Source organism: Oncorhynchus nerka, linkage group LG24 (assembly GCF_034236695.1).
Source record: "Oncorhynchus nerka isolate Pitt River linkage group LG24, Oner_Uvic_2.0, whole genome shotgun sequence".
NCBI classification, from domain to species: domain Eukaryota; kingdom Metazoa; phylum Chordata; class Actinopteri; order Salmoniformes; family Salmonidae; genus Oncorhynchus; species Oncorhynchus nerka.
Genome location: NC_088419.1, coordinates 91,731,149 through 91,755,372, shown reverse-complemented (window position 1 = coordinate 91,755,372; position 24,224 = coordinate 91,731,149). Strand labels below are relative to the sequence as shown.

The 24,224-nt window shown below is 43.3% G+C and overlaps 1 protein-coding gene across 2 annotated transcripts in view; it reads left to right on the top strand.

Moving 5' to 3' along the window:
• Positions 1–8,625: 8,625 nt before the first annotated feature.
• Positions 8,626–24,224, top strand: part of LOC115108786 (serine/threonine-protein kinase N2-like) — a 55,004-nt gene continuing 39,405 nt past the window's right edge. Inside the window, exon 1 of one of the 2 annotated variants that reach the window (XM_065009327.1) lies at positions 8,626–9,345. In XM_065009327.1, coding sequence (XP_064865399.1) covers positions 9,325–9,345 — 21 coding nt within the window. In that variant the 5' untranslated portion in view covers positions 8,626–9,324. Of the gene's footprint in view, positions 9,346–21,987; positions 22,181–24,224 lie in introns of those variants that run through there. The other variant, XM_065009326.1, reaches the window with a different exon arrangement.

Below are 24,224 nucleotides of genomic sequence, written 5' to 3'. Positions count from 1 at the left end.
GCAACAATCTGAAGGACAAACTACAAACTGCCCAAAACAAACTAATGAGAATTATACTCAAGCTCAGCCCTTAGGACACACATTCGTCCTAATCATTTCAGGAAACTGAACTGGCTTCCAGTTGATCTCCAGGCAGAGTAGATCAAACTGTTGATGGTTTTTAAAGTTATAGATGACCTTGCCCCAAGTTACAGGTCTGGCTATTTGAATTTCATTAGACTCTCATGGAGTGACATCAGAGCAAGTGTTGCCAATAGAAGACTGCTGCGCTATAAAAGCTACTTCCTTAACACTGGTGCAGAGGAATGGAATGGTGTACCAAAACATATAAAAAATCCATCACTTACGCCAGGGAATTTTAAGATAAACCTTAAGAAATGATTTATGGGCAAAATCCTTTAAAACTGCACAGGCTTAAAGAGGGTATAAATTGTTTAGAATAAATGTTACTTGGTAACCTATTTGATTCCTTTCACGGTTTCCTCCTTATTGATAAGATGTATACTGAACAGAAATATAAAACGCAACGTGTAAAGTGTTTGGTCCCTGTGTTTCATGAGCTGAAATTAAAGATCTCAGACATGTTCCAGAAGAACAAAAAAAGCGTATTTCTCTCAAATTTTGTGCACAAATTTGTTTACACCCCCTGTTTGAGAGTATTTCTCCTTTGCCAAGAGAATCCATCCACCTGACAGGTGTGGCATATCAAGAAGCTGATTAAATAGCATGATCATTACACAGGTGAACCTTGTGCTGGGGACAATAAATATTGTCCTGGACTATTCTAATCGAATGAGAGAGACTTTGTCATTTCTTCAAGCAATCATCTTGATTTAATATCGATTAATTATTGCAATAATGAGACTGGTCGACCCCAGACCCTTGAGTGTTGGACTGAGTAACCTAACCTTTACACAAATGCAGAGTACTGTATATGGCTGACACTAACGATGCTCAGTCATGGTTGGTTCAACCCCCCTCATGCAGACCAAGGAGCATCATAAGCCACTCTGGGTTCATCCTGTCGTTATCTACACGGGGTTGTTGTCTTAACCCCAGCCTGGCTTAGTTTCCCAGATGGAAGGATGATTTTGAGACAATGAGGGATTGTTCTACTCCTAATCTATCCCTAGTAAAACACATTCCTGTCTATGTAATGCAGTCTTTAAGTCATTTGTCAGCTCAAGCCATCTCTAGTGACCAAACGCCCAGATTAGCTGCAGGGAACTAGAGTGGAGACCATAAAAACACAGACACTAGCAGGACAGAAATATCTTCCTATAAATTAAGTGTTACTTGCTAACTATTAATATCAAACAAATCGGGTAAATACAAAAAAAAATCTCTCACAATGTGCAGTTTTGTCACACAACACAATACCAAATATATCTCAAGTTTTCAGGGAGCGTACAATTGGCTTGCTGACTGCAGGAATGTCCACCAGACATTGGTAGCATCCAAAGTCATTTTAGAGAATTTGGCAGTATGTCTAACCGGCATCACAGCAGCAATGTAATGAAGAGAGTGCCCCATGGTGGCAGTGGGGGTACGGGGAGGCACAAGCTACAGACGACGAACACATTGCATTTTATCGACGGCAATTTGCATGCACAGAGATACCATGACGAGATCCTGAGGCCCATTGTCGTGCCATTCATCCACCGTCATCACCTCATGTTTCAGCATGATAATACACAACCCCATGTCACAAGGATCTGTACACAATTCCTGGAAGCTGAAAATGTCCCAGTTCTTCCATGTCCTGCATACTCACCAGACATGTCCCCCTTTGAGCATGTTTGGGATGCTCTGTATTGACGTTTACGACAACGTGTTCCAGTTCCTGCCAATATCCAGCAACTTCGCACAGCCATTGAAGTGGAGTGGAACAACATTCCACCTACCTTTTCTTTTCAAGGTGTCTGTGACCAACAGATACAGTGGGGCAAAAAAGTATTTAGTCAGCCACCAATTGTGCAAGTTCTCCCACTTAAAAAGATGAGAGGCCTGTAATTTTGATCATAGGTACACTTCAACAATGGCAGACAAAATTAGAAAAAAAATCCAGATAATTACATTGTAGGATTTTTAATGAATTTATTTGCAAATTATGGTGGTGGCTGATTGGTGGCTGACTAAATACTTTTTTGCCCCACTGTATCTGTATTCTCAGTCATGTGAAATCAATTGATTAGAGCATAATTTATTTATTTAAATTGTCTGATTTCCTGATATGAACTGTAACTCAGTATGTTGGGTTTATATTTTTTGTCAGTAGATTTGGGATTTTGTTTTTCATTTTATAATAATTTTGTTTTCATTTCTTTTCATGTGGATCACAATTGCAGTGTTGGGAAAAAAACCCACAATTGTCATATTTGGGTAAAAGTAAAGATATCTTAATAAAAAAATAACTGAATTAAAAGGGAAAGTCACCCAGTAAAATTCTACTTCAGAAAAAATATTTGGTTTTAAATATACTTACGAATTAAAAGTAAATATAATTTCCAAAATAAACTTATGCATCAAAACAAAAAAATATAAATAATTTCCAATTCCTTATATTAAGCAAACCAGGTGGCACAATTTTTTATTTATTTACTGATTAACAGGAGGTAAGACCCCGATGCAAACCGTGTCGAAGTAACAACGTTTATTACAGCAACAGAGGCAAAGGTACAGGACTGCAGGCAGGCTCAGGGTCAGGCAGAGTGGTCAGGTTCAGGCAGAGGTGTCAGGGTCAGGCAGAGGGGTCAGGGTCAGGCAGAGTGGTCAGGTTCAGGCAGAGGTGTCAGGGTCAGGCAGATGGGTCAGGGTCAGGCAGAGGGGTCAGGGTCAGGCAGAGGGGTCAGGGTCAGGCAGAGGGGTCAGGGTCAGGCAGAGGGGTCAGGGTCAGGCAGAGGGGTCAGGGTCAGGCATAGTGGTCAGGTTCAGGCAGAGGTGTCAGGGTCAGGCAGAGGGGTCAGGGTCAGGCAGAGGGTTCAGGGTCAGGCAGAGGGTTCAGGGTCAGGCAGAGGGGTCAGCGTCAGGCAGAGGGGTCAGGGGCACACTCCAACTCTCAGACATCCTTTACAAACTAAGAATTTGTGTTTAGTGAGTCCACCAGATCAGAGGCAACAGGGATGACCAGGGATGTTCTCTTGATAAGTGTGTGAATTGGTCCTGTTAAGCATTCAAAATGTAACGAGTACTTTGGATGTCAGGGAAAATGTATGGAGGAAAAAGTAGATTATTTTCTTTATGAATGTAGTGAAGTAAATGTACAAGTTGTCAAAAATATAAATAGTAAAGACTTTAGTACTTTTACACCAATGCAAATACATTTTTAAACATCCTCTGATTTTATTGTACTGTGTCCTCATGTATTAATTTAAGCTTTGTTTAACTAGGCAAGTCAGTTAATTAAGAACAAATTCTTAATTTCAATGACAGCCTAGGAATAGTGGGTTAAGTGCCTTGTTCAGGGGCAGAACGACAGATTTTTACCTTGTCAGGTCAGTGATTCGATCTTGAAACCTTTTGGTTACTAGTCCAACGCTCTAACAACTAGACTACCTGCTGGTTACTAGTCCAACACTCTAACCACTAGGCTACCTGCTGGTTACTAGTCCAACGCTCTAACCACTAGGCTACCTGCTGGTTACTAGTCCAACACTCTAACCACTAGGCTACCTGCTGGTTACTAGTCCAACACTCTAACCACTAGGCTACCTGCTGGTTACTAGTCTAACGCTCTAACCACTAGGCTACCTGCTGGTTACTAGTCCAACGCTCTAACCACTAGGCAACCTCCTGGTTACTAGTCTAACGCTCTAACCACTAGGCTACCTGCTGGTTACTAGTCCAACACTCTAACCACTAGGCTACCTGCTGGTTACTAGTCTAACGCTCTAACCACTAGGCTACCTGCTGGTTACTAGTCCAACGCTCTAACCACTAGGCAACCTCCTGGTTACTAGTCCAACGCTCTAACCACTAGGCTACCTGCTGGTTACTAGTCCAACGCTCTAACCACTAGGCTACCTGCTGGTTACTAGTCCAACGCTCTAACCACTAGGCTACCTGCTGGTTACTAGTCCAACGCTCTAACCACTAGGCTACCTGCTGGTTACTAGTCCAACACTCTAACCACTAGGCAACCTCCTGGTTACTAGTCCAACGCTCTAACCACTAGGCGACCTGCTGGTTACTAGTCCAACGCTCTAACCACTAGGCTACCTGCTGGTTACTAGTCCAACGCTCTAACCACTAGGCGACCTACTGGTTACTAGTCCAACGCTCTAACCACTAGGCGACCTACTGGTTACTAGTCCAACGCTCTAACCACTAGGCTACCTGCTGGTTACTAGTCCAACACTCTAACCACTAGGCTACCTGCTGGTTACTAGTCCAACACTCTAACCACTAGGCTACCTGCTGGTTACTAGTCCAACGCTCTAACCACTAGGCTACCTGCTGGTTACTAGTCCAACACTCTAACCACTAGGCTACCTGCTGGTTACTAGTCTAACACTCTAACCACTAGGCTACCTGCTGGTTACTAGTCTAACACTCTCACCACTAGGCTACCTGCTGGTTACTAGTCCAACGCTCTAACCACTAGGCTACCTGCTGGTTACTAGTCCAACACTCTGACCACTAGGCTACCTGCTGGTTACTAGACCAACACTCTAACCACTAGGCTACCTGCTGGTTACTAGTCCAACGCTCTAACCACTAGGCAACCTCCTGGTTACTAGTCCAACGCTCTAACCACTAGGCTACCTGCTGGTTACTAGTCCAACGCTCTAACCACTAGGCTACCTGCTGGTTACTAGTCCAACACTCTAACCACTAGGCAACCTCCTGGTTACTAGTCCAACGCTCTAACCACTAGGCGACCTGCTGGTTACTAGTCCAACACTCTAACCACTAGGCTACCTGCTGGTTACTAGTCCAACACTCTAACCACTAGGCAACCTGCAGCTTCATGTATGGTTGTATTGTGTTGAAAATTATCAAAAATAAACAAATTCAGAAAATTCTTATGAGCCACCAATTTTCTGATGTAATTATTATTTGAATATAGGTAGTATTTTACAGTATATATAATAAAGACATGGTTAATCCTTTTTAGTTGTTGTTTCAGGGTAATACACCACATACCTGTTCCAACTTAAAGTAATTGGGTTTTGCGAACGGGGGATGGAAAAGTGAATCCCTGTTACCATGTCCATCCCTTTATTATCTTGGTGGTCCAGGCACTCTCTGATAATAGGCACTCTCTGATAATAGGCACTCTCTGATAATAGAGAAAAAAAAAGACAAATCTAGTCTATAATCCATATGCAAATTCCATACATGTTGACAATGCATTGCACGAGAGCATTACTCAACGTTCGCATAATGACTGGCACGTTTGGCATCATATCAACAAAGGGGGCTGTGTGTGTGTGTCTGTGGGCGACCCTATTGACATAGTTCTGAGAGACATCTTAGTGTATCCCTCTTGTTTGGCCCCTAATTACTCTGCTAACGACTTGATGTTTTCTCCCACCCAAAATGTCTATGATATTATCATCATGACATAACTATTTTATAACTTTTATGTAATATACCTGAATGCCTTACTGGTGTTCCTTCTTCTTCTCTTTTCAACCAATCCAGTAAGTGTGGAGGAGTTAAGATGGAGTGTCACCAGAGAAGAAGAGGAGAAAGGGATAACTGGGCCCCAAATCTGTCTTCACCAGCAGGTGGTGTTTTTTCCCCGCTCACCAAGCAAGGAGTTGTTGTATGGAGGTCAATAACCATGTTTCCATCCAGTTTGAATGCGTGTAAAGTCATATCGTATATATATATATTTTTTTTTTAATCACAGCTGTGATGCAAACAGGAACTTTTGGTACAATTGTATAAATTCCAGAAAGATCATGTGGGATATTTTTAGTGGGATTTTTAGTGGGATATTTTCCGTGGGATATTTTTAGTGTCGGTAAAATGAATTATGCAAGGAAATATCGGTGGAAACACTTGTATGTGCAAATGTTGATATAATAACCATCATATGAATGTAAACTTGGAGTCACACTACAGGGAAACCCTGGTCTAGAGCACACGACTTGCCAAAACCACAGCGGTCACACTCCCAATATCACTGCAACATTTCTTTGTGAGAAAACAGTTGAAAATGCAATGAAAACCCATTTAACTTGTATTTTTTTATTCGGCATGCATACATGGGAATTGAATCACAAAAGGTATTTTTATGTGCACTTCGGAATATTCATAAGAAAAATATGTTGCCAATAGGATGGAAACCAAGCTAACAAAAAAAAGTATGGATTATTCGCACTGGGTCTACGTGTGGCTTATTGTGGTCGAATAGAAGATTCGTAACACTGGTGCCCCACAAGGGTGTGTGCTCAGCCCACTCCTGTACTCCCTGTTCACACACGACTGCGTGGCCATGCACGCCTCCAACGCAATCATGAAGTTCACAGACGACACAACACTAGTGGGCTTGATCACCAACAATGACCAGACAGCCAATAGGGAGGAGGTGAGGGCTCTCAGGTGTGGTATCAGGAAAACAACCTCTCACTTAACGTCAACAAAACATAGGAGATGATCATTGGCTTCAGGAAACAGCAGAGCTGAAACTGCTCCATCCCCCTATCCACATCGAAGGGACAGCAGTGGAGAAGGTGGAAAGTTTTAAGTTCCTTGGCGTACACATCACAGACAAACCGAAATGGTCCACCAACACAGACAGTGTGGTGAAGAAGGCACAACAGCGCCTCGTCAACCTCAGGAGGCCGAAGAAATTTGGCCTGTCACCCAAAACCCTGACAAACTTTTACAGATGCACAATCGAGAGTATCCTGTCGAGCTGTATCACAGCCTGGTACTGCAACTGCACCACCCTCAACTGCAAGGCTCTCCAGAGGGTGGTGAGGTCTGCACAACGCATCACAGGGGGCAAAATACCTACCTTTCGTGACACCTACAGCACCCGATGTCACAGGAAGGCCATAAAGATCATCAAGGACAACAACCACCCGAGCCACTGCCTGTTCACCCCGCTACCATCCAGAAGGCGAGGTCAGTACAGGTGCATCAAAGCTAGGACCGAAAGATTGAGAAACAGCTTATATCTCAAGGCCATCAGACTGCTAAACAGCCATCACTAACTCAGAGGCTGCTTCCTACATTGAGACCCAATCACTGGACACTTTAATAAATGGATCACTAGTCACTTTATACAATGCACATAATGCCAGTTTAATAATGTTTACATATCTTACATTACTCATCTCATATGTATATAGTGTATTTTATACCATCTAAATCAAATCAAATCAAATTTATTTATATAGCCCTTCGTACATCAGCTGATATCTCAAAGTGCTGTATCTACTGCATCTTGCCTATGTCGCTCAGTCATCGCTCATCCATATACTTACATGTACATATTCTCATTCACCCCTTTAGATGTGTGTGTATTAGGTAGTTGTTGGGGAATTGTTAGATGACATGTTATTAGATATTACTGCACTGTTGGAACTAGAAGCACAAGCATTTCGCAACATTCACATTAACATCTGCTAACCATGTGTATGTGACCAATAAACATTTGATTTGATTTAGCTAGGTCGTTACAAGTGTATTGATAAGTGTACTGATGCAGGCTGCATCACATCTGGCTGTGATTGGGAGTCCCATAGGGCGGCGCACAATTGGCCCAGCGTTGTCCAGGTTTGGCAGGGTAGGCCGTCATTGTAAATAACAATTTGTTCTTAACTGACTCGCCTAGTAAAATAAAGGTTCAATAAAAATTAAAAAGAAATACCGTGACATCCCGGCAATGTTGAGAAAAACCCTGTATATCGCAGTTGTCTTCACTTGTCACTAGTTACCACAGTCACAAAGTCATAAACCCCGCTTATTTCCGCATTGTCTCTTCTTAAAATGTGATTTTAAACCTAACATTAACCTTATGGCTGACCTTAATACAGCACTCTTTGACTTTGTGGCTGCTGTAACTAATGGAAACCGTTGTGCCTGTTGTTCACACGCGTGTCCGCTCTCTCGTTGGCTAGAATGGTCCCACCTAATCTTGCCTCGTTAGAGCACAGATAGAACAATGAGACAGATATTTCACTGGATGTTTAAATGTGAAGCATCCGCTTAGCGTTTACACTCACTACCAAATATGGTAGTGAGAGGAAGCCCACGGGTAGCGGGAGAAGATGGAACAAGATGGATTTTGGATTCTGCAAATGTTCTCAGCGATGAAATGTTTGATCTCAATACAGTTTGATGTTCCCAAAACTAGAATATGTTATGAACAGAGTGGACTGCGATTTTTATACTTTACCATTTGCAAAAGTTTTTTATTTTAAATCATGTTGTTTAGAAAGAGTGCAAAGCAAAGGCGAATTGAGGTATTGCACACGCGCACTTCACAAAGTAGGCGTTCCCTAACGGAAATATGCAGATGAGGCTAGAACGCGCCAATAGGATCTCACTAGCTCGTCTTTAGCTCTGCCCCCCTCCTTACTAGTTTTTCCCATTATGGCGCATTTATTACCATCGGAAACGACAGGCTGTGGTTTATATTGGTTAGAGCAAGTAAGGGGGTAGCTGCATCCCAATATGGCGACCGGGGAATGGACGAGTGGGTGTGTCGAAAGGAAAGTAGTGGGCGTGTGGAAAAGAGTGTGTGGAAAGCGCACTCTGCGACTATAGGTTATGGTAATTTCTAGACAACTGGGTCAGTGATCTTCTTGTCGGAAAATCGAAACTCTACAGAGTTCCGGAGTTGGATGACCGTTCAAAAAGATTTTTCCCAGTCAGAGCTCGTTTTTCCCCAGTTCCCAGTTGTCTTGAACGCACTGAAGTCGGATATTTCCGAGTTCACAGTTGTTTTGAAAGCTACATATAGTGTGTGAATTTGTTGCTGGACTGGCAGACAACGTTCAGTCGGAACCGCGCATAAAGTTTTTAATTCGGTGTGTTTCTGAGGACGATTTCAGGATAGGAGCGCTTGCGTTTAGTATTTTTAGTTCCACATAAGGAGAGAACTACAAGATAATATTTTGGGATTGTTTTGCGGTTGAATCTTTTTGAAAAGCCTACAGAATGAAGTCTAAAAATAGAGTAATGGGAAAGTTCCTATGTTAATCACGAAGAGAGGTGATTACTGATGATTTCGGATTTACGAAGTAGGAATTCGTATTTTTAGGAAAATATCCTGCATAGGCTACGGGAGGAATAATATTTTTTCTTCATATGAGTCGTCCCATATCCTCTGTCCCGAGTTTTATTCAAAGTTGAAAAACCAAGATGGCGGCGGATTCCCTACAGGTAAGAACTCTGCAACTAAACGCTTTGTTTTACAACAGTTTGTAGGCCTATAATGACATCTTTCGTTTTCAGGTCATGGTTATTTCTGTAAAGGACTGGCCTTGGTAGGAATTTGTTTATACCTTGTTACGCTGTGTCCAACTGTAGCTGTAGTGTTACAGACAAAATGTGATTGTAACTCTTTGCATAATCCCTCCCTAGCCTATTTTGTTTGATTGCTTCTTAAAGCGGAAGTGAAATTATTCACGTGATCAATAAAGTAATATGCCCTAATCTCTGTTAGTCAGATTATGTCAAACCAATCTCTGTATCTGTCTGTGACAGTTTGTTTAAGGCACCTCCTAGAGCTGGGTCATATGGACAAAAATCGTTATTGCGATAAACGTATTGAATTATAACGATATATTGAACGATAAGATTACAACATTAATGCGCACCATCGTTTTATTTTATTTTTGTATGACCCTTACAACTACTACTTTGAATGTTATACCTAGCAATTTTCATATGAACAATCACCTATATTAGCAATGCATTGTTGGTTAAGGGCTTGTAGTAAGTAACCATTTCACCTGTTGTATTTCGGCGCATGTGACAAAATACAATTAGATTTGATTAATTAACTTCGGGTGACTAGAGTATAGCTCTTTGGGTTCAGAGCAGTGAGGGGAGAGCAGAGGGTAAGGGGGTTATGGAAGCAGTCTTACAAACAAGGAAGTGGATTGTTCCTCTTGTGGTTATCAAGAACATGGAATTCCAACAGTTGGGGATGTATATCCTCTGAGTTAGGCCTTCTTTATGAATGACTTGGTACAACCTCTGCCTTTTGGTCTGGAGGGGCACTTTAGGGTTGTGTTGAATGTGACCTCATTCCCCAGACTAACTTGCTACTGGGCATTTCCATGTAAAAGGACCCATGAGCACCACCATGTGAAGTTAATAGAGGCATGTCAAATTGAAGCTAAGACTCTATATTTTATGGGGTGAAATTAAGGCAAGTATAACCATTTATCTATCCCAATAATGTGTAATAAGCCTACGCAAAGGACTTCGGTAAAGGGGTCTTAGACATTTACCAGAAAGTCTTTCAAATGTATTAGGAATTCATCAAAACACACAATATTGTTGAATTAAACACTCCTGACAACTACTTTATATTTAGTTTTTGATTTAAAAAAAATTACCTTCTGTAAGTTTTAAGAAACATAGCCTTGTGTCTTAATTCTTTACCAAAACCCCACATCTTTTGAAGATATATATTTTTTCACCTCATAGGGTCTCCTGCTACTGTCCTCCCTTCCACTGTTCACCTCATAGGGTCTCCTGCTACTGTCCTCCCTTCCACTGGCATTCTGTTCACCTCATAGGGTCTCCTGCTACTGTCCTCCCTTCTACTGTTCACCTCATAGGGTCTCCTGCTACTGTCCTCCCTTCCACTGTTCACCTCATAGGGTCTCCTGCTACTGTCCTCCCTTCCCCTGTTCACCTCATAGGGTCTCCTGCTACTGTCCTCCCTTCCACTGGCATTCTGTTCACCTCATAGGGTCTCCTGCTACTGTCCTCCCTTCTACTGTTCACCTCATAGGGTCTCCTGCTACTGTCCTCCCTTCCACTGTTCACCTCATAGGGTCTCCTGCTACTGTCCTCCCTTCCACTGTTCACCTCATAGTGTCTCCTGTTACTGTCCTCCCTTCCACTGGCATTCTGTTCACCTCATAGTGTCTCCTGCTACTGTCCTCCCTTCCACTGGCATTCTGTTCACCTCATAGGGTCTCCTGCTACTGTCCTCCCTTCTACTGTTCACCTCATAGGGTCTCCTGCTACTGTCCTCCCTTCCACTGTTCACCTCATAGGTTCTCCTGCTACTGTCCTCCCTTCTACTGTTCACCTCATAGTGTCTCCTGCTACTGTCCTCCCTTCCACTGTTCACCTCATAGGGTCTCCTGCTACTGTCCTCCCTTCCCCTGTTCACCTCATAGGGTCTCCTGTTACTGTCTCCCTTCCACTGTTCACCTCATAGGGTCTCCTGCTACTGTCCTCCCTTCCACTGTTCACCTCATAGTGTCTCCTGCTACTGTCCTCCCTTCCACTGTTCACCTCATAGTGTCTCCTGCTACTGTCCTCCCTTCCCCTGTTCACCTCATAGGGTCTCCTGCTACTGTCCTCCCTTCCACTGTTCACCTCATAGTGTCTCCTGCTTACTGTCCTCCCTTCCACTGTTCACCTCATAGGGTCTCCTGCTACTGTCCTCCCTTCCCCTGTTCACCTCATAGGGTCTCCTGCTACTGTCCTCCCTTCTACTGTTCACCTCATAGGGTCTCCTGCTACTGTCCTCCCTTCCACTGTTCACCTCATAGGGTCTCCTGCTACTGTCCTCCCTTCCCCTGTTCACCTCATAGGGTCTCCTGTTACTGTCTCCCTTCCACTGTTCACCTCATAGGGTCTCCTGCTACTGTCCTCCCTTCCACTGGCATTCTGTTCACCTCATAGGGTCTCCTGCTACTGTCCTCCCTTCTACTGTTCACCTCATAGGGTCTCCTGCTACTGTCCTCCCTTCCACTGTTCACCTCATAGGGTCTCCTGCTACTGTCCTCCCTTCCACTGTTCACCTCATAGGGTCTCCTGCTACTGTCCTCCCTTCCCCTGTTCACCTCATAGGGTCTCCTGCTACTGTCCTCCCTTCCACTGGCATTCTGTTCACCTCATAGTGTCTCCTGCTACTGTCCTCCCTTCCACTGGCATTCTGTTCACCTCATAGTGTCTCCTGTTACTGTCCTCCCCTCTACTGTTCACCTCATAGTGTCTCCTGCTACTGTCCTCCCTTCCACTGTTCACCTCAGTGTCTCCTGCTTACTGTCCTCCCTTCCACTGGCATTCTGTTCACCTCATAGTGTCTCCTGTTACTGTCCTCCCCTCTACTGTTCACCTCATAGTGTCTCCTGCTACTGTCCTCCCTTCCACTGTTCACCTCATAGTGTCTCCTGCTACTGTCCTCCCTTCCACTGGCATTCTGTTCACCTCATAGTGTCTCCTGTTACTGTCCTCCCCTCTACTGTTCACCTCATAGGGTCTCCTGCTACTGTCCTCCCTTCCACTGTTCACCTCATAGGGTCTCCTGCTACTGTCCTCCCTTCCACTGTTCACCTCATAGTGTCTCCTGTTACTGTCCTCCCTTCCACTGTTCACCTCATAGGGTCTCCTGCTACTGTCCTCCCTTCCACTGTTCACCTCATAGGGTCTCCTGCTACTGTCCTCCCTTCCACTGTTCACCTCATAGGGTCTCCTGTTACTGTCCTCCCTTCTACTGTTCACCTCATAGGGTCTCCTGCTACTGTCCTCCCTTCTACTGTTCACCTCATAGGGTCTCCTGCTACTGTCCTCCCTTCCACTGTTCACCTCATAGTGTCTCCTGTTACTGTCCTCCCTTCCACTGTTCACCTCATAGGGTCTCCTGCTACTGTCCTCCCTTCTACTGTTCACCTCATAGTGTCTCCTGTTACTGTCCTCCCTTCTACTGTTCACCTCATAGGGTCTCCTGCTACTGTCCTCCCTTCTACTGTTCACCTCATATGGTCTCCTGCTACTGTCCTCCCTTCTACTGTTCACCTCATAGTGTCTCCTGTTACTGTCCTCCCTTCTACTGTTCACCTCATAGGGTCTCCTGCTACTGTCCTCCCTTCCACTGTTCACCTCATAGGGTCTCCTGTTACTGTCCTCCCTTCCACTGGCATTCTGTTATGTTCACCTCCTAACATGTTTTCCCCTTTCTGTTTGGTGGTCAAAGTAATGCTGTACTGTGATGTCCAAACTTGTAAAACAGACGTTGAGAATGATATTCATATCCATAATTATGCACTTCTGTATAGTACAAATCAGGCACCCATGATGTAATTCTGTTACCGTATGGGCTCCTGAGTGGCACAGCGGTCTAAGGCACTGCATCTCAGTGCAAGAACTAGTCCCTGGTTCGAATCCAGGCTGAATCACATCTGGCCGTGATTGGGAGTCCCATAGGGCGGTGCACAATTGGCCCGGCGTCGTCCGGGTTTGGCCGGGGTAAGTTGTCATTGTAAATAAGAATTTGTTCTTACCTGACTTGAATAGTTAAAAAAAAAAAAAAATGTAAATCCACTTCATCTACTGCAGTTCAACAAGCAAAGCCCATCTATTCAGATGTCATCTGTCAGGCTGAAACCCCATTCTTTCTGCAGTCACCTTTTGACTCTTCAATCGGAGCAGAGTTCTCGGAAAATGTGTTCACATAAAAACGGAGTGACGGAGGGACATTTTACCACAATTTTGTTACCAGAGTCGGTGTAATTCCATTATCAGGGAATTGTTGGCCTACTGGCTGGTGGATGAGATTACATTAACCCTACTAGGGGGAAAAACACGGACAAGATGAATCAGATATTAATAGCAGTATTCAACATGTCGTGGTACGATAACACAGTTAATAAAGAGGTTGAGGTCTCCCTTCAGCGTTGGTGTATAGGCAGACACTATCCATTTAGTCACAGTGTGGATGGAGTGGGACGTGTCAGGTGTGGGTTAAGAGGCCATTTTGGACTAGAACCCATGACTCTAAATTGTTATTACAGTCAGTCATAATAAGCATGTTTGTGGGAAAAGACTGAGGGTTACAAAGTACAACAGTGTACCTCCAATAGTCTTTTGCTTTAAACAACACGTGGACACCTGTTATCCCACAGGGGGAATTAGTGAGTTACGCAATCAGGCTGCCATTTGTCTCTTCTGCTCTGTCTGTCGCTTTCTCTCTCTCTCTCTCTCTCTCTGTCGCTTTCTCTCTCTCTCTCTCTCTCTCTCTGTCGCTTTCTGTCTGTCGCTTTCTCTCTCTCGCTTTCTCTCTCTCTCTCTCGCTTTCTCTCTCTGTCTGTTGCCTTCTCTCTCTCTCTCGCTTTCTCTCTCTCGCTTTCTGTCTCTCGCTTTCTCTCTCTCGCTTTCTGTCTCTCGCTTTCTGTCTCTCGCTTTCTGTCTGTCGCTTTCTGTCTGTCGCTTTCTGTCTGTCGCTTTCTGTCTGTCGCTTTCTGTCTGTCGCTTTCTGTCTGTCGCTTTCTGTCTGTCGCTGTCGCTTTCTCTCGCTCTCGCTTTCTCTCGCTCTCGCTTTCTCTCGCTCTCGCTTTCTCTCGCTCTCGCTTTCTCTCGCTCTCGCTTTCTCTCTCTCTCTCGCTTTCTCTCTCTCTCTCGCTTTCTCTCTCTCTCGCTTTCTCTCTCTCTCTCGCTTTCTCTCTCTCTCTCGCTTTCTCTCTCTCTCTCTTTCTCTCTCTCTCTCGCTTTCTCTCTCTCTCTCTCTCTCTCGCTTTCTCTCTCTCTCTCGCTTTCTCTCTCTCTCTCGCTTTCTCTCTCTCTCGCTTTCTCTCTCTCTCTCGCTTTCTCTCTCTCTCTCGCTTTCTCTCTCGCTTTCTCTCTCTCTCTCTCTCTCTCTCTCTCGCTTTCTCTCTCTCTCTCGCTTTCTCTCTCGCTTTCTCTCTCTCTCTCGCTTTCTCTCTCGCTTTCTCTCTCTCTCTCGCTTTCTCTCTCGCTTTCTCTCTCTCTCTCGCTTTCTCTCTCTCTCTCGCTTTTTCTCTCTCTCTCTCTCTCTTCCCGTTCTCTCTCTCCCCCTCGCTTTCTCTGTCTCTCGCTATGTTAAGACCCTGTCCTTCAGCCCAGCACTTTATTTTTTGCTGGAGGTTGGTTCCAATGTTGGAGGAATGCCTGAAACTACATTTCTACATTCTTCTGTCGTAGTCTGACTCATCTTTCTAAACTGAAACTCTTAACACTAAAGCCGCCGGCCCTTTCAGCAAATAAGCACGTTGCAAAATCAACTGAGGGTCATAGAAGTACAACACTGTAGCACGGCCGGCCTGCTCATAGGGTAGAACTATGTAGCCTCGTGTGGCGGGAGATTGACATGGGTGACATTTTCTGAGCTAAACTGACCATGGCACACTTCCAACAACAACACATAATCAAAATGAAAAACAACTAGGTCAAGAGATAAATGTATATTTGTGATAGATTTAAAACTTCATTTTAAAAGGACTAAACTGGTGATGCACCCACATGGTATTTTTGACCGATGTCCAATATTTTCCTTGCCAAACAACTCCCAATTGGCCCAGCGTCGTCCGGATTTGGCTTGGGTAGGCCGTCATTGTGAATAAGAATTTGTTCTTATCTGACTAGCCTAGTTAAATTATGGTTACACAAACCACACTGACCTATAAGTATTTTTGGGGGTATTAGCTAGCTAACTATATATAGCTAGATGTCATCTAAAATGACCCTGATTTAAAAAAAATAAAACTTCTTATTTGATTAACGGTGGTCGGACCCATCTATGTGAAGCTAGCTACAATAAGGATTAGCCACAATAGTGGACTTTGCGGTTAGCCTTCAAAATAAAAGTATGTCATTGACAGTGATGCAAATGATTTCAAATAGTAGAATTATGCCATAATTGAATAGATCATGCTAAACGAGGTTGGAATGTTTATATAAAATCAACAAAAGACACGAATTTGTTAATTTGACAAAAAGCTGTTGAAATCACACTGGATGTATTATACTTTAGAATTGCATTGGGGGCATCCTTATTTCACTGTACAGCCTTGCCTATGGATTGTGGATCAATGACATAGTGGGGTATCAGTCTACACAGTGACACCCAGAGAACATTAGCATCGTAGCTCTTATTGCGGGACTCTGAAAACTGTGAATTGATCCACATTTATTGTCAACCTAGGTGTATTGAACACTATCCCAGAGGAAAAACAATACTGCATGGATGTTTTGAAGTCGAATAACTCTGAGGACGTTGGGGAAAAAATATATTAGGTATTGAGTAGACTGATCCCCAATCGTTAGGTAAAGCTGTACAGTGAAATATGAATGTCAATACACACAATAGGCTGACTGGCGAGGTGATTCACACAGTAAGAGTCCCGCGATAAGAGCTACAAGGCTAGTATTTGCGTAAACTCTTCACAGTTGTGTTCTGTGGGTGTCACCGAGTAGACTGACCCCATTTCATTCCTTCACATTCCAACGTTGTTTAACATTATCTACTCTAAATATGGCATCATTTCGCCAATTGTAACCTTCTGCATCACTTTTCAAAGAGGTACTTTTATTTTGAAGGCAAGCCGCAAATTTCACAATTGTGCCTAATCCGTATTGTGGCTAGTTTCACACCACAGAACCTGGTCCGGTCGATCTTCACTAGCCAGGTGAAGCTAGCTGGCTGCTTATAACGTTAGCTTTGGGAAACAGGATTAAGTAGCTGGCTAGCAATTTAAATAGGTGAACAACAAGTGGCTACCTAGCTAATATTTACTGACAAGGATTGCTAAATCATTGCTAACAATAGTGAAAATGACTGCAGTTTCTACTGGTTGTTGTTTTCAGGCTGGTTGTATTAGTGCTAGCTAGAAACCAAGCTAAAGCTAGCTACCCCAGAAGTTGCGGTCGAACAAATAATGCTGTATTACCAACGCTTTAAAAAAAAAAACTCATCGTTCGTGGCCGGTGTTTGCTTGTTTGCAGACTTGTTTCGTAGAGCTTTGACAGTGCTACTGATAGTAGTGGTGGCGCTTGGCTTTCACATGCAAATTCAGAACACACAACATTCTATAATAGAACTATGGTCAAATAACACAGTTCTATGTCGTGAAGCTAATTGCAGTGACACTATTACTGTGTAACTCTGGTAGGGAAACATCTGAACAATAGCGCACATGGTAACGTTGGTGTGTACCGGTGCTCAACCAGTCGGCGAAAGCCAACATCACCCACGACAGAGAACGGTTCATTGTCAAGGGCAATGAATTGCATTATCTTGGCGTTTTAATGGATTTCGTCTGAGTTTCCTCTCTGAAATGTTCTTACTCTTTCAAATGACTGCGGGACTTGTTGACTGCTCGATCCACACAGCAGACATTGTGGGCCAGGTTAGGAATGCTGTGTTGCACGTGTAGTCATTACGTTATGTAGGTAGGCACGTCAGCCTTCACATCGGCTTTAAACTAGACATCGGGCCGATACCGACGTTGGCATTTTTAGCTAATATCTTCCGATATGTTCACCGACCGATTGTGCATCCCTAAACAAACATTGTGGAAGTTAGACTAGTTACTACTAGTCTTTGCTTAGTAGCCTGAGCAATGCTGCCATGAGTGTTCATGTGCTAAACACAGACAGTGTGGTTATACTTGGAAAAATATATATTTGGAAATCGAGCTGTTGAATGTAGTTATTTGACGAAGGTAAGTAATCATAGAAACTGCAGCTTTTTCTGATACTATATAGAAATCAAAACCGTTTTACCTGCTTGTGACTCTGCTTCTCTCACCGCCTGTGCCAATTCCAAGCTGTGCCCCATCTCTTCGTGTACAATATGACAACTAATAATATTGTCACTCAGACTGTCTTTAGGCGAATTCTTATTATGTGTGAAATTAGTTTAGGTGTAGTTTCGATGTGCAGGCTGACTGGCATCGCTCGCTTCCCTTCCGTCATCAACTTGAATAGAGTCAATGATATGTTTTGCTCCTACACGTTGGAAAAGTGGCATCCTATGACGGTGTCACGTTGAAAGTAACTGAGCTCTTCAGTACGGCCATTCTAATGCCAATGTTTGTCTATGGAGATTGCCTAGCTGTCTTCTCGATTTTTATACACCTGTCAGCAACTGGTGTGGCTGACATAGACGAATCCTCTAATTTGAAGGGGTGTCCACATACTTTTGTGTATATATAGTGTATGAAAACCATTGTCATTTATTGATTGTTACGGGACCCTTTATTGTGCCTTTTACGACTGAATCCGTCCTCTCATTGTCTCTTCTCTAAACTCCCGATTTCAGTCACCATGGCCACAATTTTTCATTGCACTATTGTTCTAAATTAAATCCACGTCTTCACCCTCCTTATCATTCAGTTAAGCCTAATTTAAATTCGATTGCGAAGTAAAGTGCACAATTATCAGTTTCTATCGCTCATTCATCCATTTAGCCATGTCATTCATTCAGAGGAGAGAGGCGCGTTAGAGTCTGGCATTTTTTTTTTTTTTTATTTAAAAACTCATTGCTCAATATGTTTGATTTGTAATGACATGTAAAATACAAACATTATGGCAAAGTCGGGGAAGAAGCAGGCGAAGCTTTAAAAAAATATATATTTGTTGGCTTATTTATTTACAAAATCAAACGTCATTGGTCCGTTGGTGGTTCTAGTGTTTTTAGGCTCTGAGGCTAAATGTCGGATTTCGCAGGACTCTGTCTTCTGTGTGTGTTGGTGTCTGGACTACCAGGCTGTTTCCTTGGTGACCTAGTGACTGTTGTGTTGACAGCTATGGTACAACAGGTTACAGTAGATCTGTGACGGTTACAATTCGTTATTATCAGTAACATTTGGGTATTATTACCTCTAAATATTAGTCTAGTATACAAATGTAAGAAATGTCAGATTCGAGAGGAATTCCGAAAAATAGATTGATTGCACTTTTTTCGAACAATTTGCATAACGTTACCAACTCTGCTGAGGTCAAATTGGAGGACGCTAGGATATAGGCTATTCATCCTATAGCTAGGATGAACCATGAAAGGAGCTTGGCTACGTTTTGTTCAGTTGTTAAGAGAGGAAAGGCTGGACTCTCTCCTGTCATCATTCCTCACACCTTTGCTGACACTGCAACAATGTGGGAAGGTGAAGATTCAATTGACAATCCATTCAGATGTGAACAAATACATGCAACATGTCAAGAGCCTATTTAACAGTGACTCTATATACATTAAGAAAATAATCTGTGTCAAATTATAACCTATATGCCTTGTTGGATTGTCCATTTTAACACATTAGCTCATTGTGCTTTTACACCTGCATTGTTTGCTGTTTGGGGTTTTATGCTGGGTTTCTGTACAGCACTTTGAGATATCAGCTGATGTACAAAGGGCTATATAAATAAATTTGATTTGATTGTCGGACCTCAGCGCCAGAACAACCTTGTTGACTGCTGTTGAATAATTATTGAATAGTCAGACCCATCTTTTATTTAAAACAAGACCAATGTATTTATTCACTAGACTGCAATGAAAACATTGTATAAAAGAAAGTCCACACATCAAACACAGCCTATAGGCAAGAGCTTCTACGCCCCGCACATCTAGCGGAGGAGCGAGCTTCTACGCCCCGCACATCTAGCGGAGGAGCGAGCTTCTACGCCCCGCACATCAAACACAGCCTATAGGCAAGAGCTTCTACGCCCCGCACATCTAGCGGAGGAGCGAGCTTCTACGCCCCGCACATCTAGCGGAGGAGCGAGCTTCTACGCCCCGCACATCTAGCGGAGGAGCGAGCATCTACGCCCCGCACATCTAGCGGAGGAGCTACTGGAGCGTCAGACGGCAGTTGGGGAGAGCTTTTACGCCCCGCACATCTAGCGGAGGAGCTACTGGAGCGTCAGACGGCAGTTGGGGAGAGACCCTCCAGGCAAGCTTCAATGCCATACAACTCTCCTTCCGTGGCCTCCAATTGCTCTTAAATACAAGTAAAACTAAATGCATGCTCTTCAACCGATCGCTACCTGCACCTACCCGCCTGTCCAACATCACTACTCTGGACGGCTCTGACTTAGAATACGTGGACAACTACAAATACTTAGGTGTCTGGTTAGACTGTAAACTCTCCTTCCAGACCCATATCAAACATCTCCAATCCAAAGTTAAATCTAGAATTGGCTTCCTATTTCGCAACAAAGCATCCTTCACTCATGCTGCCAAACATACCCTTGTAAAATTGACCATCCTACCAATCCTCGACTTTGGCGATGTCATTTACAAAATAGCCTCCAATACCCTACTCAACAAATTGGATGCAGTCTATCACAGTGCAATCCGTTTTGTCACCAAAGCCCCATATACTACCCACCATTGCGACCTGTACGCTCTCGTTGGCTGGCCCTCGCTTCATACTCGTCGCCAAACCCACTGGCTCCATGTCATCTACAAGACCCTGCTAGGTAAAGTCCCCCCTTATCTCAGCTCGCTGGTCACCATAGCATCTCCCACCTGTAGCACACGCTCCAGCAGGTATATCTCTCTAGTCACCGCCAAAACCAATTCTTTCTTTGGCCGCCTCTCCTTCCAGTTCTCTGCTGCCAATGACTGGAACGAACTACAAAAATCTCTTAAATTGGAAACACTTATCTCCCTCACTAGCTTTAAGCACCAACTGTCAGAGCATCTTACAGATTACTGCACCTGTACATAGCCCACCTATAATTTAGCCCAAACAACTACCTCTTTCCCAACTGTATTTAATTTATTTATTTATTTTGCTCCTTTGCACCCCATTATTTTTATTTCTACTTTGCACATTCTTCCATTGCAAAACTACCATTCCAGTGTTTTACTTGCTAGATTGTATTTACTTTGCCACCATGGCCTTTTTTGCCTTTACCTCCCTTCTCACCTAATTTGCTCACATCGTATATAGACTTGTTTCTACTGTATTATTGACTGTATGTTTTGTTTATTCCATGTGTAACTCTGTGTCGTTGTATGTGTCGAACTGCTTTGCTTTATCTTGGCCAGGTCGCAATTGTAAATGAGAACTTGTTCTCAACTTGCTTACCTGGTTAAATAAAGGTGAAATAAAAAAAAAAGATGTAGACTAACTTAAGTTAGCGAAACAACGGCTTTATAATCATTAGTAAACACTCCCACTGTTAGGTCAAGTTTGTCTACATGAAAATAAAGCTAATAAATAAAAATGAGGATGAATGTAGGCATTTTTTTTTTTTTTACGGTTTTGACGGCTATTTTATGTTCGTGACGGTCTTCGTACTTGACCGTCAGTTACGCGGTTATTCAATCACTGTCACCGCCTCCGGGTCCATTGAAATATCCTTGTCTGTCTGGCAAGAGGATGGATGGAGGGTTATTTCTCATGGCGGTGTTGGGTTGAAATGTGGATGAGAAGACAGAAGAATAACTTTGGCTTTGGGAACTGCGTTACTTTAACACCCTGCTACCCAACCCCAGGGTGTAAACGATACTTAACACATCTGTGGCTTTGGGGAACCGCGTTACTTTAACACCCTGCTACCCAACCCCAGGGTGTAAACGATACTTAACACATCTGTGGCTTTGGGGAACCGCGTTACTTTAACACCCTGCTACCCAACCCCAGGGTGTAAACAATACTTAACACATCTGTGGCTTTGGGGAACCGCGTTACTTTAACACCCTGCTACCCAACCCCAGGGTGTAAACGATACTTAACACATCTGTGGCTTTGGGAACCGCGTTACTTTAACACCCTGCTACCCAACCCCAGGGTGTAAACGATACTTAACACATCTGTGGCTTTGGGAACCGCGTTACTTTAACACCCTGCTACCCAACCCCAGGGTGTAAACGATACTTAACACATCTGTGGCTTTGGGGAACCGCGTTACTTTAACACCCTGCTACCCAACCCCTGGGTGTAAACGATACTTAACTCGTCTGCTTGCATCACTGGGGTTTTATCCACTGTAACAGCTTAGCGGGATTTGTCCTCCTCAGTCCTCTCCAAACTGCTTATCAGCTATTCTGATGCCGCAAGGAGCAGGCTGTGAAAACAAAACACCATAACTAAACCAAGCTGAGTGACTCCTGTACGACGTACCAACCACTATGGCCGTGGTGCTTCATAGCAGTGGATTATACTACCTCTCCAGTTTATTGTGAACTTGTTTCAAACCAAGGAAACAGAGGGGGGGAAAAGTTTGTACAGTACATTGGAAAATGCTTGGATCGGTTCATGTCTCTGTGCTGGATGACATGGACATGGTAAGGAATACCTGTTCAGCTCTGTAGGAGTTGTTTGTAGTTGTCTCCTTCATTACATTCATCATAGTGAATGTTAAGTTCTTCTCTATACTAATTATGGGAGTCAGCATTCTGTATGAGTTGTGTTGTGGTTTATAGCTCAGGATGAACTAGCTAAACAAGGTCAGATAACACAATGGCCTGCTTTGTCTATGCAGTATAGCCACATCGTTAGATCATTTAAACATGCTTGTCTACAACTCCGTTGAAGTTGATACTGTATATTTGTAAATAGTGAAGAGATCCTTGCCTTTAAAAAAAATCCAGTACAGCAATTCCACAGTAATGCAATTGCGTTGAGACTCTGATTTTTCACTTAAAATGTTTCCCAAACCAAAACCATTGATTTCAAAGTTTAACAAACCATTAAACTCTATGCACGTTTAACAATTTACATAGAACATTTTTACAAAAACACATTTACTAGAACTGTGCAGATTCAATGTTTATTAACAGAATTTCTCTCAAAATCGCCTTCAGTTTGTGACTACGTTTTCCAAAAAATATCTGCTCAAGATTCAAAGATGTCAGCTATGACTTTAGAAGAAAAAAAATATTTTGGTTATTGAACTATGGTGAGCGAAGTGGATTTACACACGGTAGTGGATTTACACACGGTAGTGGATTTACACACGGTAGTGGATTTACACACGGTAGTGGATTTACACACGGTAGTGGATTTACACACACGGTAGTGGATTTACACACACGGTAGTGGATTTACACACACGGTAGTGGATTTACACACACGACACACACGACACACACGGTAGTGGATTTACACACGGTAGTGGATTTACACACGCGGTAGTGGATTTACACACGCGGTAGTGGATTTACACACGGTAGTGGATTTACACACGGTAGTGGATTTACACACACGGTAGTGGATTTACACACGCGGTAGTGGATTTACACACGCGGTAGTGGATTTACACACGGTAGTGGATTTACACACGGTAACAGAATGTAATCATGGTTCCCTGCTCTGTACTACACACACACACACGTGTAATTCTGGATATGAATCAGGGTTTCCTGGTAAATGCCGGCTTTCAAAAAGGAAAGAAAAGCTGTTGAATAAAATGGTTGCTGACCCAAATCGGCAACGACAACAAAAATCCATTTCAAAATAAGGCTTTTTATTCATTGGCGGAAATACCAGTCGATGTGCTCCGACATCAAAGGCTAACATACTTCATATTAAATCCTCAAGCTGCTTGGAAATTAGTGTTGGGTGTGTTACTGTTTGGTGAAGATTGTGTTGATTATCCCCTGTTCCAGTGTGCCTGCCGAGAGAGAGGATTATTTCCCAAAAACGAGAGTAAAGACGGCCTCCAGATCACTCTTTCTCGAGGTCAAAGTAATGAGGCTGATGCTACTGAGTTGGACAGTTTGTACTTCTCGACAGCTGCCGCTCACTCTGAGCAGGCCAAGTTCCTCCTCAAATGCATGTAAATTAGAGGGCAAGTGATTGTGCTTGTCAGGCCCAGTCCTAGCAGTTGTGCTGCTGTCCTAGGCCAGATCAACATACCTAGGCCAGATCAACATACGCCCCCCCCCCCCCCTGTGTCATGTATAAGGATTTGGAATGGATTGATTGAGTAATTATGTGTATCACGTGCATTTCAGTTGAACTTATTCAGTAGCACTTAGAAACGAATCATCGTTGCCAACCATTCATATCAGAGAGTTACAATGTTAATCACTAATATAGGCAGCCAACTACCTAATATTAGGACATATAGTTGTAATCAATAAGCCACGTACAGTTGAAGTCGGAAGTTTATATAAACTTAGGTTGGAGTCATTTAAAACTCTATTTTCAACCATTCCACAAATTTCTTGTTAACAAACTATAGTTTTGGCAAGTCGGTTAGGACATCTACTTTGTGCATGGCACAAGTCGTTTTTCCGACAATTGTTTACAGACGGATTATTTCACTTATAATTCACTGTATCACTATTCCAGTGGGTCAGAAGTTTACATACACTAAGTTGACTG